At 43.9% G+C, this 18436-nt stretch overlaps 1 protein-coding gene across 1 annotated transcript; it reads left to right on the forward strand.

The window, feature by feature from the left end:
- The first annotated feature begins 153 nt into the window (after positions 1–153).
- Positions 154–8811, forward strand: zgc:113278 (Translocating chain-associated membrane protein 1-like 1-like). Its single transcript, XM_062541517.1, has 12 exons — positions 154–187; positions 283–480; positions 1231–1291; positions 1415–1533; positions 2506–2622; positions 3317–3375; positions 4539–4623; positions 4767–4837; positions 5041–5145; positions 6890–7033; positions 8126–8286; positions 8680–8811. The coding sequence occupies exons 2-12, from the start codon at positions 361–363 to the stop codon at positions 8751–8753; spliced, it is 1116 nt and encodes a 371-aa protein (XP_062397501.1). The 5' UTR covers positions 154–187; positions 283–360; the 3' UTR covers positions 8754–8811.
- Positions 8812–18436: the final 9625 nt, after the last annotated feature.

The following is an 18436-nucleotide window of genomic DNA, read 5'->3' on the forward strand; positions in this document are numbered from 1 at the left end:
TCTCTCCCATAATTCTATAAATTAAATATATTGTTGTCATGTATATTCTGAATTTCAGCATAGTACAGCTTGATTGGACGAATACATTTGTGTATGAAATGATCCTACGCGACTCAATCCACTGGGGGCGCGGAATTTCCCGTGCTTCAAACCGCTTGTACCTCCTCCTCTCCAGTCAGCCTGTAAGGTAGGAACTGGGAGGATACAGTGAATGTTGTTGGATAGCCTGTGTGAATGTGTGTTATGGTTTATTCCTGATCGGAATATCGCACTCATCTTTAGGGTAGTAAACGGAGGTCGTACATATCAAGACCCGCTGGTGCGACGAGAGACTGATACTTGAAGGTAGCCGTTTCAGCCATGGGTTTCCGAAAGAAGAACAAGAGTCCGCCGGTGTTGAGCCACGAGTTTGTAATCCAGAATCACGCGGATATGGTCTCATGTGTGGCGATGATCATTCTGCTTGGTCTGATGTTTGAGGTATGGAACAAGAAACACCCAAAGCAGCTACCTGAGCAGGAACTGAGTTGTTTGACAGCATTGCACTGTTTTGAAGCGATACCCCCTGCAGGTCCGACAGCTCTATCAGGAAACGCAGGCCTGTTGTCAAGCGGCTAGCCTCACATAACATTACACCTAGCTGTAACGTTAACGTTAGCCTTTTGCTTTCATTACCATGCCACCAACCACCATAATACTAGTTATATCATGGCCATTAACAACACTGCTAATAGTAATTTGTAGTTCTTCTAATTGAATGCTTTCAACAATCTAGTTGGCATAACAGTCAACTTATCATTAGCCAACTACTGAGCTCATCGTTAGCTGCTAAGTTACCTGCCATCATTTCTGAGTCATTTTTACTTTGAGGGGTAGCTGTGTTGGTGTGAGAGGAGTTAGCTAATAGCTTAGTTATCAATTAAACCATTATAAGGTTAATTGTGGAGGTGAAACCACTATGCAACAACGGAAACGTCTCTTAGCCAGTTAGTTCGTTAGACCTCCCCGCCATTATTTGATCATGTCTTGACCAGTGGCTAATATAACCTGAATTTTGTAGCCAATGGTGGTTATCTGAAGTGTTGATGCGACGGGGTTATGCTGAGATGAACCTAGCTGTGATGAAGAGAGGCATTAGCGTAGTAAGGTGGAGGCCTAAATGATATTCAGGTGTACGAGGGGGAAGTGATACATCGTCGAGTCATTGATCAAATTATTATTATTTTGCAGGTGACGGCAAAGTTTGCAATCATGTTCATAACAGTCCAGTACAATGTCACTCAAACTCTTGGTGAGTACTTTCAATTGATTGTAAGCTCTCCAGCCTTCAGCTATTTTCATTGAATTAACTGAAAGTGAAACCTGTAGTAAAAGTAGTTTTGTGTTAACTGATTTTTTTTGTTGTTGCCTGCAGATGACCGGCCTGAGCCTTTGGTGCTTTATCAGTATGGACCCAAAGACATTGCTACTGTGTTTTTCTATCTTCTTATTGCTGTCATACTTCATGCCCTGATCCAGGAGTATGTGCTTGATGTAAGTGAACCATCATTCTGAACTAAAGCAGAGCAGAAATGTGTTGGGTCTATGGCCCATCGTAGCAGAATTACAGGCGATCAATACCAGCAATGAAAGTTACCCAGAGACAGAGACAGAGACAGAGACAGAGACAGAGACAGAGAGAGAGAGAGAGAGAGAGAGAGAGAGAGAGAGAGAGAGAGAGAGAGAGAGAGAGAGAGAGAGAGAGCGAGAGAGCGAGAGAGCATACACATTTGTTTGTATTTTGTGTGATAGGACCAGATAGACATTTCCTCTCTTGGCTGCAAGATGAGTCAAAAGTCGATATAAATTTGGGGCTTTTCAATTCCTGTTGGGCCCACAGAACACCTTTTTTATTCTGTACAGAGCTCAAAAGCTCAAGACCTGTCTGTCCCCTCAGCATCCCTCCGCATCACTTCTTGACACCTCTCTTTTGCTGTTCAGAGCTCATCCCCTGCTCTTTTGCAATCCAGGCTCCATGACATCTCTGCTCTGTAGTTAGTGCAGAGGGGTGTAGCATGGTGAAGTAGCATGGTGAACGAGCACTCCCAACAGATCAGAGATAGAGTGCATGGTTTCTGGCCGCTGTGATGTTGTTGTTGTTGTTGTGCAGATGTTACTCTGCATTACTTTACATCTCTGGTGGTGGTGGGGTGTTGTGTCGTCGTTCATGTATAGAATGCATCTGATTAGAGCTGTGAGAAATGTTCCTGTTCATATTATTTGTATATACAAATTATGTTTGTATTTCACCATGACAGATTGCCGCTGTCATTCAGTTGTCTTTGAATCATTTGATAGGATGATGTTTTCCAGTTAGTGTTCATGATATCTTATATGTTGTTCATGTTTTTGTGTGTTATGATGTAATGTGTTATGCTTAAGATGTAGCAAAAAGAATATCTTCCAACTGTTAAACAGAGGTTCAGATCTGTGGCTTGAGCTGTTTTTACTTTGTGTGCTTTCCAGAAAATCAATCGGCGACTACACCTGTCCAAGACCAAGCACAGCAAGTTTAATGAGTCTGGACAGCTGGCTGCCTTCTACCTGTTCTCCTTTGTGTGGGGATGCAGCATCTTGACCGCGGTAAGGGGGAAGGGGGGGTGGGGGGGTCCACCTAAAAAGCCTCAGACAAGTGCTACCATGATGGTAGTGCTGCTGAAATGTCCACAAATATTGCAACTGGGGATCCTTTGTGTTTGCTCATCTTGTTTCGGAATACACTTCAGTTAGGCATTATAGTTTTGTGATGCATGTTGGAACAGAGAGAGACCTAAAGCGTCAAGCTCTGTGAATCTCTAGAGCTCCGTTGAGAAATGCTTAGGAGTGGTTTACCATATGGAATGTGTGATTGGTGTGTTGTGCTCTCAAAACCAACATGCCATTCACATTACACTGTGCCACATGTCTCATGTTATCTCTGTCAGTTGTGTTTGTTTTTCTGAATAATGCTAGGGCGTTTTGGTGTTGAACATTGTATTAGATTGCACAGTCCTCGTGTTAACATATAGTTTCTTATGATGATCTAGCATGTTTGCAAATGTGGCGATGTATAGTAAGTTTTGCCAGATAGAAATATGATTGAAAAATCCCCCAAGGTCATTGGCTAAAAACCTAGGGAGCACAGGTTGTGATTTATACCCTCAATGTGCTGGAAATAGTTTGGATGAAAGCTATAGCCAAATGCTGACTATGTGTTTTGTGTATTTCCTCACTGGAGCACAGCAATAACTCTGAACCTGCATGTGTATGTTGTTTCTGTCTTTTTTTGCCCTCCCAGGAGGAGTTTGTGACCAACCCCACGTTCCTGTGGGAAGGCTATCCTCACACTCACATGGCGTAAGTGCTGAGTCATGTGACACCAGACACACACACACACACACACACACACACACACACACACACACACACACACACACACACACACACACACACACACACACACACGCAGCAGGGTCTTACAGAAGAGAGATTGTCTGTGTGTGTGGGTGGCTGGCTGAGACGTTGTGTCTGATCACAGTGGGAATATTCTGTGTCTGTGTGTGTGTGTGTGTCTGTACATGCACGTGGGCATTGGTGCCTGTGCATTTGTGAAACTTTATGCCGTGGCCATGAAAATACCTCTATATCTACCACAGCCAGCAGTTTATATTGTATGTCCTGCATAATATGAATGAAATCTGCGGCTATTTCGAGACATTCAGCAGAAATGCAGCATCACTCTGGCCGATATTATGCCTCCCTTTGTTCTGTCTTATCGCTAGTTTATTGTTATTCTCTGCCCATTACGTTTTTATAGCCCTCTCTCTTTGTGTTTGGACGTTAATGTGAGACTCAAGTTCATTGAAGTTGAGTGCTAGGATTATGTGACATTTATTTAATTTGTGATATTGGATATAATTAATGTAGCACAATGAAGGAATTCCCCCTTTTGTCAATTTGCAACATACTGGGTATGCATTTAGTGCCAAGGGGAATTCAGTTCATGGAGAACTGAGTAAAAAGATCATACTCCTGGATATATTCATACAGCTATACAAGGCAATAACGGGCCCTCAGGGTGCAAATTGATATTTACAGGGACTAAGTCCATATATCATCAAAGAAGTTGAAGACCTGATTTAAAGCAACACTAAAGAGTTTTTCGATAATGTTTCCAAAATCATTTCAGCGGTTCATCAACTCGTAACAGGGTGAACGGCACTTCTGCTTTCACTTCGCGGCCCTCTTTGGGCTATAACTGCACTGTGTAACTATACGAGGTGGGGTAGTGTATCTGTAGTTCGATGAAATGAGACATCAGAAACTACAAATTTGACTTGCTTCGATGTCGCAATACATCATACTTTCATAAAATCATGCAACATATTCTACCTTGTCTGTTATCTGATGGATAAACAAATAGCGTGTGTGCGACAGAGGAAAAGTGCTTTAGTGTTGCTTTAAAGTAAAAGAACTAAATTTTCTTGTTCTAATGTATGTTTTAATGATTCCTTGGACAGATTTCAGGTGAAGTTCTTCTATATCTGTCAGATCGCCTACTGGTTCCATGCCCTTCCTGAGTTGTACTTTCAAAAAGTCAGAAAAGTAAGGAATTCTATAGCATTCATTTTGCGTTTGATCTATTTTGTTATTGGAATGTTGCTGCATTGAAGCATATATGTTGTTGTCTATTTTAGTTTGCTGATTTAACAGAACTGTGGGCTCACAATTTTTCTGTTATTATTTAGGAAGATATCCCTCGCCAATTGTACTACATTTGCCTTTACATCTTCCACATCACAGGTGCCTATGTCTTAAAGTGAGTATATGATCACGCTAGGTCTGAAAATTACAATCTCTCCCCTCAGTAAGATCATCATGATGACAAAAAAACAGATTCACCAAACATGTCTTTGTGTGTAGACAATGCATTTGTTTTTTCAGGCATTTTTTGTTAGGCTGACTTTTGTTTTGACACCTTGCGTTCTCTGATGTCATTTCCTGTCTCCCTGCTCCTGTCAGTCTCCACCGTTTGGGCCTAGTCCTGCTGGTGCCGCACTACCTGGTGGAGTTGCTGTTTCACGCCTCGCGCCTCTTCTACTTCAGTGACGAGAACAAACAGAAAGGGTAGGTGTCCATGCTGTGAATGCTGATGCCTGTTAAACTTTAGCCATTACAGTAATTAAAGAATTTGTGACGGCAGAAAACAAAAAATCAACATTAGAAAAATGATCTATAGTGAACAAGTAGCTCTGAGCCCTGTAGCATAAAAACAGCCTTTTGATGGCCATTTGTGTGGACATTGTGCTTACTCTTGATTCCAAAGTGACATTTACAGAGTCAAGCCTACTATGGTGTAGATTACAGCTTGTTTTGGGACAGATTTACTGATTATCGTTTGCCTGAGGTACTTCCCCACATTGTGTGTGTGTGTGTGTGTGTGTGTGTGTGTGTGTGTGTGTGTGTGTGTGTGTGTGTGTGTGTGTGTGTGTGTGTGTGTGTGTGTGTGTGTGTGTGTGTGTGTGTGTGTGTGTGTGTGTGTGTGTGTGTGTTCATGAAAAATATTTTTGCGGTTGCTCCAGTGGTGAGTGTATGGAGGCATATTTGTAAATGAAGGGCAAAGTTCAAACATATTGAAATGCAGACCAGCATGATCTAGCAAACCAAAAATGCTGCATAAACAAAATGTGTTGGACAGTTAGGACTGGATCTCATGATACTATTGCAAAGTCAGTGTCGGGCTAGAATGTAATAGAAAGAAATCTTTTATTACATGCAGTAAAGTATGGCTATTAAGATGCGGTTTGAAAATGGAAACTATGTGTATTTGTAGTGTCTGGTAATGAGGAAAGTGGCTGTAGACAATGTGGAGGTAATATCTACTTGGTAGTGACAGGAAGACCATCTTCTACCAGTTGAGTAGTGTGTTGCTGTGCATGTCATTCAGGTTGTCTCAATCACAAATCAGATTTGGACTTGAGACTGTATTCCTGCTACCTGAGACCTCTCCATCAACACTTCAAAGCATGTGTGCAAAGCTACCCCCCCCCCCCCCCCCCCCCACACACACACACATAATATAAATCGAGTACACTCCCTCCCACTCTATTTTGCATTCCACATCACACGTTGAAAGTTTTTGGGCCAGGATATTCCCCAGCCTTGGGCCTGCTACGCTGAAAGCCCTGTCACGGCCGGTGGTGTCAAGTGTGGAGAGAGGGACAGTGAGCTGACGGCTGTCTGGAGACCTGGGGGTGTGAGAGTCTAGATAGACAGAAGCGAGATCACAAACAGACTTGAAAAGGAGGAGGGAGGAGTTATACTGAATACAGAAGTGGACCGGGTGCTGGCGTAACTGTTTGAAAGTGGGAGAAATATGTCCCCAAAATCTTGATGCGGGTAAAAGCTCTATTCTGCAGCTGATAGCCACTGTGTATATATATATCAACACATTTGTGCAAACTATAGTTGATTTATCATCTGTATGCAGTAGTAGTAGTAGTAGTAGTAATAGTATGACAGGGTGATTCTGATGTGAGTGAAAGACACATTGCAAAAACCTGCAGCCTATCTATCGTAGCCCTCTCGTCGCGTGTCGTCACAGTGTCTGTGTCAATGCGGGGGTCGTAGGAGAATATGTCACATGACTAGACGCTTCCTCCTTCGAGCGTCGTTTCCGACTTTGAATATTCGGACACAAAAATGGACAAACAATCGCGGCAAAATCGGGTCTACACAAAAGGTCTGCACAGACCATAAGACACAGTTAATTGATAGCAGTATGTTGCTGTTGTATTGCAGGATTGTATGTTGTGTATTTTGCTTCTGCCCAGGTGTTATTCTTATTCCTTCCTTCCTTCCTTTCTTTCAGGTTCACGCTGTGGGCTTTGCTGTTCGTGATTGCGCGGCTTCTGACCCTCACGCTCTCCGTACTCACCTTTGGCTTCGGGCTCTCGCGCACCGACAACCAGGGCTTCTCCCTGGCCCAGGGCAACTTCAACGTGCTGACTGTCAGGCAAGTTCCAGTGTGAACCAACCCGTGGCCTTCCCATTCTCATTGCACACACTTCAGATTCTCCACAGTTCACAGTCTCAGATTACATTCTCAAGGCAGAATTCTTCTGGGCAGTGCCTCTTGTTTACTTGTAAACTCGGTTAGCTAGGGCAGATCTGATTAAAACCGGTATAGGAAGATATTCATCTTTCGATACCTTTCTCATGTAATTGGTTGCCATGACTTCTGTGTTGGTTGTCATGACTTCTGTGTTGGCTACAGGTATGAAGATCTGGGATTTATTTAACAAGCTTTTTTCCCAAGATGTGTCGATAGGCCTACAAAATGTAGTCTTAAGTCCTTTCACATATTTACTTGGGTTTGCTGGGTTCACAGCATACTAGTGGTATTTCCAGTGGCCCAGGAGGAGCCAGAGACTGTTGCTCTCTGTCATGAGAGTGTATCATCACAAGGCTAGGCAGGAAGTGCTTCAGGATAGTGCAGAGGAAACGGCAACAGAAGGGTCCCTCTGCCTGATCCCATCTCACAAGAAGAGAGTCTCAGAAAGACGAAAGTCTGTGTCCACCCCACCCCACCCCACCCCACCCTCACATATCACATCCATTGATGTGTGTACTGTGTACAATCCTTTGACGGATTCCCTTCCCTCGCCCATTTAATCTGATGGGGGTGAAGGCATGTTTTGGTCTGGCTATAGCATGGCGCCATGGACGACTTTATCGCTTTGTACTTATTTATGTCTTTGCCGAGTCGTCTCGGTTAATTTCAGGGCCCAAGACATAAGTGTGCCTCCCTGTCTCAAAATTGAGTTGTATGCCAAACGTCTATCTTTTTGTATGTTTTAAAATGCTTTGTATGTGAAATGCATAGGATGCAAATGTTAAAACAAATGCAAATACATGTGTGTATTTATATATTGTGGTATACAAATCAACCTGCCTGGGCTTCCAAATAAATTCCAAAAATAAGGATAAGCTGGAGAACCAGAGTGGTCCTAGTGATACTAGCTGTGGGCCTGGCCTTAGAGTGAACTGAAGCCCACTGGCAGTCCACTCCTCCGCTCAGCCCCTTGTGTCTTGCTGTGACCTGCAGGATGACCTGCCTTTCGGCCATATGCCTGACCCAGGCCTGGATGATGTGGAAATTCATCAACTTCCAGCTGAAGAAGTGGCGGGAGCAGAGCCTGACCCAGGCCAGCAAGAAAAAGGCCGTCAGCCCAAAGATGAAGCCCTCCAAGAAAGACTCGTCTCGAGGTGAGGGGGCTCGTTGTCTGTCAGTGTTTTCATAGCACAGTGTTGATGTGTTATTCTGGCTAATGTGTTCTGTCTTATTAAATGTGAGGAATTAGAAAATGTGGATTTCCGCCTCATACTCACTCACACAGACCACACAATTGTTTACATGATCCGGCCACCATTTGTACGTGTCTGGTGTCACAGATTTGAAAGCAATGTCAGAATGATAAATAAAAGAAAACAAGCAAACAAATAAATGCATTTGTTACCTTAATGGTAGTCTTGACAGTATTCCAATGAGCCACTATAGAAAATATTGATGTGAACTATTGCATTATTCTTCAAGGTAAACCATGTTCATTTGTATAGCGTTTTTTTTTTGTTTGTCCTGCCGTTGTTTGTCTTTCTTAGGAGGTTCTGCAAACGGAGTGATGAAGCCAGACGACAAGACATCGCCCAGAGCGAGAAAATCAAAAGCATCGTAGAGAAGTAGAGACAGTTGATTGGAGGAGGAGGAGGAGGAGGAGGAGGAGGAGGAGGAGGAGGAGGAGGAGGAGGAGGAGGAGGAGGAGGAGGAGGAGGTTGTGACATTCTAACTTTTCCTTATAAAAGCAAGGTAGTCCTACCGTCTTATGACAAAAAAACCACTTCACCACACAGACGAAAACCTTAATCATTGTGAGAAAGTTCAAGTGTGGGTCTACTCGTACACTTCTCTTGTTTTTTGTAATCTTTTCTTCAGAATGCACTATGAGTTTATTTTCTTACATATTCTTTGGCTGGGAAAAAAAAGGCTTTGTGTTCAGCAGCTGAATTTGTTTTTGCAAAAACCGCCAGCTGCCAGTCTCATGGCAGTTTTAAAATTGTGAACAGGAAGTGTTTTGGACGACATATTACTTCCCGTTTTTTACATTCTGAGGAAGAAAAAGATAAGCACTGTTTGTGGGATGGATTTGAAGGACCAACTGCATTCATTCGAAACACTTCAAACCGTTGCTTAGGTTTTGGTCGCGGTCGTCCTGTAGGGGGAGTGTTAGAGGCGTCCATCTCTCCTCTCGGTCAGTAGCTGCAGACCTCTCTCTCCTCAAGGCTGCTAGGCTCGAGAAACGCTGAAAGCATCACGGAGGGGGGAAAAAAATGGCAGAAAAAGGAATGGCAACGCCCTGCAGCCTACAGCAGATATACCACCGCTCAGCATCCGTCACTGTGCCCGTCACCAAACATGATCACGATTGGAGAGAGGTGGTGTGGGGGTTAAAAAAAAAGTGTCCTTTTTTCCTGCTTATTTTCTTTTTTAATTTTGTTTTTGCTGTAGTTACTGAACAGTTTAGTTAGTGTCCTGCTGCTTTGCCTTTTGAGTATGTTGTGTAAGAAAACAAATGGCACCTAAGCGACATCCTTTGCTGAATAGGTGACCGAGAATGCTGTCTTTTCAGAGTCGGAGTCTTGTTGGTTGGAATACGCAGTCTTTTATTGCCTGTGACTTCACGTATGCAGATTGTGGATCAGGGAGATTATGTCTGAATGGGTAGGCTGTGTATCTGTATTTTCCTCAGATCAAGCCTCAGTTTTGTGTGAATCTCATCAGGATGTTTGAAAAACATGGCTGTCATGGTAAACAACACAAACATCAAGGAGAACAAGACGTATGTGCCGTCTCCTTTGCTGTTAAGAACTAGTCAGAAAACATCCCAGAGCAAGCATGAAAATAACTCCAGTCGGTGTTGGTGAAAGTGAAAGTGAAATGACCCTCATGTGTCTGCCGTTTGTGAAATGGTAGCGATAAGAACACCGGCCATTTTGGTCTGTGTGGAACTCGGAAGGCCGGCAGTTTATTTCAAAATGTCTTCTTATGAGATTGTATTTATACACCATGTACATTATGTGTTTGGGAATTGTGGTGGGCAGGAAATGTCAGGCATCTTGTTTTCAAAGGTACACAAGCGATTGAGCAGGGGTGGGTTTGGTTTTGGGGTCCCAAAGAATAGGACGCCTGCTCCACAGGATGAGTGGTCGTTTGACCGCCTCAATCCATCTGGTGGCTTGGCGTAGAAAGTAAACAGGGTAACAGTGTTTATAGAGTACAGAAAGTTCCCTAGTCTCTAACCTGGGGTGTAGTCCAACAATTGTACATTGTTTTGTGACAAACCTGGGTAAGTTAACTCAAAAGTAAGAGGTAAACCTCCTGATAGAGGGTTACTTACCCAGGACGTTTACCCAGGTGCATCAGTAAACAACAAAATATCCGCATGGGTCAGCAACTGGTCATGAGGTAGGAAGATGTTGAAAAACAAGGGCAGTCAAGGCAACAGGTTAGTTGTTATAGTTGAAGCAAGTCAGCTATTGCAGGTCCAGTCTTGGTGTGCTGAGAGTTGGGACAGAATGCATGCAGAAGCAGGCAGAAAAAAACATTGGTCACTCTGTATAGGCTATTAAGTGTTCTGAGGTACTAAGTATTCAAATTTTAATTGAATAAGGATCTTTGAATATAAGTACACACTGTTTCATTGTTAAGGTTACTAGGCCTAACCTGTAATAGCATGTGCCTAGAGTCTGTTGTATTATTTATTACTTAATTAAGTACGCGTAACAAGACCACTTAATTTAAGGAGGGATCTAAAAGCCTTTATGACCGTTTTTGTTTTTACCTGACGATCAAGACTTGTTTGAAGTGAAGCAAGGGGCTGGACCATGCTAACGGCCTCAAAAAGATGACTAGCCATTTTTGAGATGCTTAAATGACCAGAACGTTTTGAGAGTCTAAAGCTTTTCTCTCATCTTCTCTCGCACAGAAGTGAATCTTATTAGTTTGGAGTATCTGCTGCAGCACAAGTTGTGTGTGGCCTTTTCTTAATCATCGGAGTGGTTTGCGTCTTTCGTTTTTATTTCTGTACCCTCACCCTGTAGTACTTTAGTCTTGAGTTTTTGTCTTGTTCCTTTAACGCTGGTACGGGCATTGCTAGGAGATGCGGCCGCTTCAAATGATACAATCCTTCTTCAAGTGTCCTTAAAATAGCTCTATTCTATTCTGTTGGGTTTGACCACACTGAGTTTATTTTTTAATATGTGTGTTGCCTTGTTGTGTATGATGGCTTATGGAGCACTGACCTCAAGGTCATTTCGTTCGTCCCGTATATTTCATATCTTTTCTTTTTTTATTCTTTTTTTGGCTGTTGTGCACTTGGTGTATATCTGTATATTTGTACGAGACTGTGTGTGTGTGTGTATGTGTGTGTGTGTGTGTGTGTGTGTGTGTGTGTGTGTGTGTGTGGGTGGGCGTGCACGTACGTGCGCACATGTGTGTTTGCATGTGGTGGCCTGTGCATGAACCAGTTGGATATGTCTGTAAGAAACCCATAACAATGGGGCAGTGGACTGCAAAAGAACTGGAATGTTCTGTTTTTGTTGTTTTGTTTTGTTTTGTTTTGTTTTGTTTGTTTGAAGTGCTTTTGATTTCAAGTCACTTCACTAAATGTTGATAGAGGGACAGCTGAGGTGCCCTCATTTGAATATCACATACAAATACATACACACACACACACACACTCACTCACACACAAACACACACACACACACACACACACACACACACACAATTGCCCTCTGTCAGAATGCAATGTTGCATGACCATTTTCTTGCCAAAAGGTGTAAAGTAGTGCCGCTGTTCCTTGCCAGTGATTTTGACATTGCCATCAGATATGCATCCCTCCTGCAACTGTCCCTGACTCCAGCACCCATCCGATCAGAGATTTGTCCACTGCAGAAACTCTAAGTCCAACCCCATATGGTTGAAGAGACAAATGCAGAGGGTAAACAGAAGAAAAGAGGCTGAAGAGATTATTGCCTGTTTTTATTTTGTGGAAAGACAGACAGACACAGAGGCTAATCCCAGGAAAACAGTCAGAGTCAGTGGCACTGTACCAGGGGACAAAAGAAAAGGAAATGACAAAGGAAGCGCTATTCACCTCTTATATGGTCACTCAACCTGTAAGGTCAGATTCTGAATGATGGCAAAGTTGAAGAAAATATTGACCTTCTGTTGTTGATTTTGACATCTCCTTTTCGCCAACAAGACCATACAGTAGAGAAGACTGTGAAAGACTATCTCATAGCAACAGGGAGGTAAACATGGCAAGTCTTAGGAGGGAAGGAGCAGCAAAAGGCACTTTGTTTGTTTTTTAACATGTTGTTGTCTGATGTTTTGAGATGAAAAAAAGAAGAGAAGTGAAAAAGAAATGTATAGATAAATATATTGAGACACTGTTCTGAATCCTTTGTCAGATTTTTTGAAAAGCTATTTTTATAGAGCTCAAAATAACTGTAGAGAATTCAACATTTATTTAGCACACAAATATGTTTGTTTGTTTGTTTTGCCGCCTTACAGACTTCGACTTTATTTTTATACCATATGTGAACGATTGCTACCATGCATGTGTGGGTCCACAAAGCAGAAAAAAAAAACATTGATTTTACAATGCTGTGAAAGGCTAGGACTACACATGGAAGTGAAACGCACTGTTGCCATGTTTTGACATGTCATGTGGGTCTGTGGTTTGGAGAGGACGAAAGTGGAATGTCACTGCCAGGTAGAAAAGCCAAATGAACTCTAACGGGACTGCATTCGTTTTTGTCTATTTGTTGTTTTTGTTATGTGGCTATAAGGTGTGAGTGTGTGTGTGCGTGTGTGTTGTGGAGTCCATGCAAAGCCGAGTGTTGGTTTGTCACTGTGTTTTTGGGGTGGGGAAGGGCATAAATAAGAAAGAGAAGTGGACTTATTAAAGATTTTCTCCATGAAGTTTGTGTGTCCATTTTAACAACACAAGTGTGAATGAATGTTTGTCATGCTCTGTGTCATCTGTGAAACCTGAACATGCAAAGAAACACAGAATGAAAGAAAACAACTTCTGGGTGCAGATGGTTGGATTGGTTCCTTTTCCCTGTAGATCATCCTTTTTGCAGATGAAGTCCAAACTAAATATGTGGAAATGGAGAATAACAACACCATTTGAGCGACATCATTCACCGTGTGTGTATATTCTAAAGAAAATGTGTAAGAATTGCACCAAAGCTTTCACAGGCATCCGAGCTGGTATACTGACTTTTTTTTTTAACTTAAGTTCTTTTCGTGCTTTGCATATGCACTGTTTTTTTCTATGTAGATGCTTGCCTATATGTTGAAATATATTGCTTTTATAAGAAAACAAAATCTGGTTGACTGAGGAATTTTAAAATGTGTGTATTTATGCAAAACTGTGTGATTGTTTATGTTCTGTTTCATGTTTCTGTTTGATTAAAACTTTTGTTCAATCTCAGGTATGTCTTAGTTCTGTTCTTTGCTTCTGATATGTAAAATGCAGCTCTATATTTCACTTTTCTCTCCTTCACGCTATGTACAGTATTTAATAGTCTCACTGCAGTGGTACTGCATTTATACATAAGATGGATATTAAAAATGAAAACATGGCAAATAATGTATTATGATTGTTATGCCACAGTCCTTGGCGCAAATTTAATAATACAATTCATACTTAGAAATACACATGGCAGCGTTTGCTGCAACCGCTGTTTAACTTTGCATCATCAGTCACCTCAGCTGTGTTGAGGCCTCTGACAGCAGAGGAGCTGACTACGTTCATACACTGTCATTCTACTTACTGTCTGTCTGGACACAATGGAGGCGATGCACCCTGCTGTGACGGGTTGGTTCTGCCAGTAGAGGGTGCTATTGAGCCACAGAGGAGAGTTGTCTCTTGCTTGGCACGGCCCACTGCATCCAGCTGCTGCATTAATAAATCAACAGACTGCCACTCGTCTGCACTGCCAGTGAAACAGAGGGAAGGAGAGAGAGAGAGAGGTGGAGGAAGAAAGGATGAAAAATTATCACAGACAAAATTCTGAAATTGCTTTGTCTCAGGGAGAAAACCTCAGTTGATGAATGTGGTGGACTTGAGGAATTTGCCTAGGCGTGCGTGTATTGTGTTGGCTGCATGTGTGCATGGGAGTACTGTGCAGACAGTTGCGTGTGTGTGTGTGTGTGTGTATTTGTGTGTTTACAGTAACCTTTATCATTGTCTTGTCACTCCCATTCATTCCTGACTCGAGAGTGGTACTTTCCTCTCCGTCGTGCTGTTTGTGCTTGGCTCTGAAGCCCCCTCACGCCCGCTGTTTGCATTTTTCAGTGTTCTATGCCCCCCTGCCTCTAACTACCCCATCCCCACCCGCCCGCCCCCAACTCCACACCACCCTGGCGCCCCTTCATCGGCTTCAGTTTTTGCACCATCAGCAACATGGAGGCAGTAGCTCAGCACCAGTCACAAACTCTCCAACTCTGCAAAGAAAGTGTGTGTGTGTGGCTCCGTGCACGTGTGTAGGTGTGTGTGTGTGTGTGTGTGTGTGTGTGTGTGTGTTGAGGGAGGGGGGGGGGGGTGGGGTTAAGAAAAGAAAAGAAAGAGGGAAAAAGAGGCATTTCCCAGACATTCTTTTTCCTCTTCTCCCCTCCTCTTCATGCCACCAATGTTCAATAAGTGTAAATCTCCCACTGAATCGTGCGGATTATGCCTCATTTCCATATAAATTAGCTTCATTAAAAGGGGAGTACTTTTGTATTTAACGTGGCTCATTTGGAATTCTGTATTTAATAAGACATGTAATTTCAGACGCACAGACTAATGGCTCACAATTAGCTGGACGGAGGTTCAGCAGGCTTCTGTTGCTGCTGCTGCTGCAACCCTCTGGTGCCAGCAGGGTCGGTGTCCCCTCCGTTTGGATCTGTTCCTCAGCCCTCACTTTTCCTCTCTTCCCTCTTCCTCCCTCTCTCTCTCTCTCTCTCTCTCCTCTTTCTTGCACATACAATTTCTTGTGTTGTCCCTCTTTCGTTTCATGATCTGTCTCCCTGTAAGGCACAGTCTCTCTCTCTCTCTCTCTCTCTCTCTCCTTGCTCTCTGTCTCTCTCTCTCTTTTTCTGTCTGTCGCTCCCTCTCTCACCCTTTTAAGTGTGACCAGACGTCCCGGATTTCCTGGCACAGTCTCATATTTCAGCCCCTTTTTTGGTGTCCAGATGTATTTTCAAATTAAGCATATGCCCCATATTTCAGTGATAAACTGTTTTGTGTTACGGATGTGCAGACAGACTTGGAGAGCTGGAATGTGTTTATTCTGCAGTAGAGTTCTGTGAGACCGCTTCCTTCTCTTGCTCTTCTTTATCTCCATATCATCTCCATTCTGTCCATCTCTTTCTCCTCCTCCATTTCAGTCCCTCTCTTCCTCTCCTCCTTCTCCATCTCAGTTCCTGTCTTCCTCTACTTTTCTCCCAGTGCTCAGCATCATCCATCTCACATAGATTGTGGACTTCATAACAATTCATAACAGCATCATGGAGTGATTTCTGCCTGCCTTAAACAATTTCCTTTGTCTTCTGTGGCATGGCAGGTGTTGTGCTGCGTGTCCTTGCACTGGGGGTCTGGCCCGGCAGAAATCGTGCCGGGCCCCGCAAATGTGGTCCTGTGTATGAAGTGTGTGTGTATGTGTGTGTGAAGTAGCTTTAACTGCTGGCAGACTTTGGATACGTGCTGGCAAAAAAAACGTTCACCGAGCTTTGATGGAACGTGGTATTATGCCCATTGGGTCCCACATTTTTTTCCAGCAGCTTGATGAAGATGCTTTACAATGCTGTGTGTTCTCACGAGTTGAGTAGGTGTAGGCAGAGCCATATAAAGGGAGAGTTGCGACAACTCGGGTACAGAAAATTCGGTTTGTGACGTGGTTCGTGTAACTTCAAGTAGTTCAAATAGTTCCCGGAAGCGATTTTGACTGTTTGTTAGAATCATAAAATAACCGTCTTTTACTGTCTGTTAACGAGTGTTCGATCCTAACTTCCGGGAACTATTGTTGAGAAAATATGGAACATTAGCGTCAATGGAGTTGTCGCAACTCTCTCTTTATATGGCTCTGGGTGTAGGTGTTTATACGTGTGTCTTGAAGAAGAAACGTGTGACCTTAGAGCCAAGACAGCAGGGAACTGGGTATGCCTTAGCTCACCAGTGAAGTGGACTCCTATAGGGTCAGTGCATATAGGTGCCTATAGCCTCCATACCGTGAGATAATGGGTTAAATAGGCACCACGATACATTTACATTTATATATTTAGCAGGTTCTTTTATCCAAAGTGATTATGCACAGTCAAACAATGTTAATGATACACACACAAACATAATGGATATGAACGATAGACACATTACAGAGCTATCCACTTATAGTTACCACGGATGGACAGACAGACAGATAGATAGACAGGCAGGTGATTGGAATTGTACAGGCACACACAGATGGGTCACTATAGCTGACAAGCAGACCAAGCCAGTGTGTGCATCTGAGGAGGAGCTCCAGCAGATCAAGCGCTGGATGGAGCGAGGAGTGGGATGATGCAATAGAACGTTATTGTGCTCGCTCTCCTGTTGTTTCTGCTGTGGGCTTCAGAAGTAAACATATTGACACACTCCTCTCATGTAGTATTCTCTTACTTGTGCAAATGTGGTACTCCGTACAGTAGTTGGAGAAACTGTGCGTTGGAGCCAAGTTTCCACAGTTCATATACAGTGCATCGGATACAACTTTCCCTCTCTGTCTGTCTCTTTGTCTGTCTTTCTTTTCCTGTCTGCCTGTCTGTCTGTCTGTCTGTCTTTCTCTCTCTCTCTCTCTCTCTCTCTCTCTCTCTCTTGGTCTCTCCATTTCTCTCTGTCCTGGTTGTCTGTGCTGATAGTGACGGTGATTAATGCTGCAGTAGGCACCATGTGGTAGATCTCCAGTCTCGCCCGGGGACAGTCCCTGAGCCTATAGGCGACTGCCGCCCAGGACCGGAGCGACTGGAGGACAGCGGGGAGAGGAGAACGCAGCGCCGACGAGGAGTGGGGGAAGAGAGAGAGAGGAAGAGAGAGAGAGAGGGAGGGAAAGGGAAGTGAGAAGGAAACAGAGGTACAAAGACAAAGTGAAATAGACACAAAGGGAAAGTGAGAGAGACAGCAACTGAGAGAGTGTGGAGGAGAGACAGAAGAGGGGATTCACACACACACACAAACACACACACATACTGAGAGAAAGCAATAAGTGTGTGTGAGAGAGAAAGAAAGAGAGAGACAGAGATAGAGGAGAGTGCGGTGGGTGGGAGTGATAAGAAGGCAGAAAGACGCCGGAGCGCTGAATCTAGGACACTACCCCTCCAGAGCGAATGACTTGAGCCACTCTCTCCTCTCCACCACTAATACCAGCCGTGTGTGTGTGTGTGTGTGTGCGCTTGTGTGGTGTGTGTAGCTGTGACCTTGTGCATTTGCATGTTCATATTTGCACTTTAATCACCACTAGTGTCTTACACCTTGTGTGTGTGTGTGTGTGTGTGTGTGTCCTCTGTATCTGTCCTCATGGTTCACAGCCTCCTCAACCTTGCACAGGGGTGAACAGTATTCACAAAGCATATTGGCTGGCATTCTCCCTCCAGGGTCAACATGGCCACACATGGTCACTGACTGGCTATCAACTGACCGACAAGCGTGCCTCCGTCGCCATACATAGCATCTCCCGCAATCCTCCTCTGACGGAGGCGGCTCGTTCTGGATGTTTCCATAAATACATCCGTCCATTGAAGTGTCACTCAGATGGGGGAATAAGGCAGAGGCGGCGCTCCTTAGGAGCAGATTCATCTCGTGGGGACCCGGACTCATTTGCTCAGCTGGTCTGAGGAGCCTGGCCAGATGGGAGGTGAGAGAGAAGACCTCAAGAGCTGCCCGAGTTCACAGGCGAGCCGGAAGAAACGGCGTGTCCAGGCTTTGGCCAGAGAGCCATTGTCCAGCGCCTCTCCTCCATGTGTGGTGATATCACCGGGCAGAATAATTTGATGCCTGTTGTTGGCCATATCGTGTTGAATATATTTTTTTCTGTGGGTGTGGCCTACATAAAGTAGGGTGGAGTGGAGGGCGGTATGGAGGAGGAGGAGGGGGGCGGTATCTATGAATCTGGACCCCCAGTGTTCGTTGACGAGTGATTGCCATGACAACAGTGCCAGACAACGTGTGTCGGACTTTGAAGTGTTCTGACATTTTCCCTCTTGTTAAGCGTCGCGTTGGCTGCAGATTCCTCTCTCTCGCTCTCTCACTCTGTCTCACTCTGTCTCACTCTC

The sequence above is a fragment of the Sardina pilchardus genome, chromosome 7 (assembly GCF_963854185.1).
Source record: "Sardina pilchardus chromosome 7, fSarPil1.1, whole genome shotgun sequence".
Classification (NCBI taxonomy): Eukaryota; Metazoa; Chordata; class Actinopteri; order Clupeiformes; family Clupeidae; genus Sardina; species Sardina pilchardus.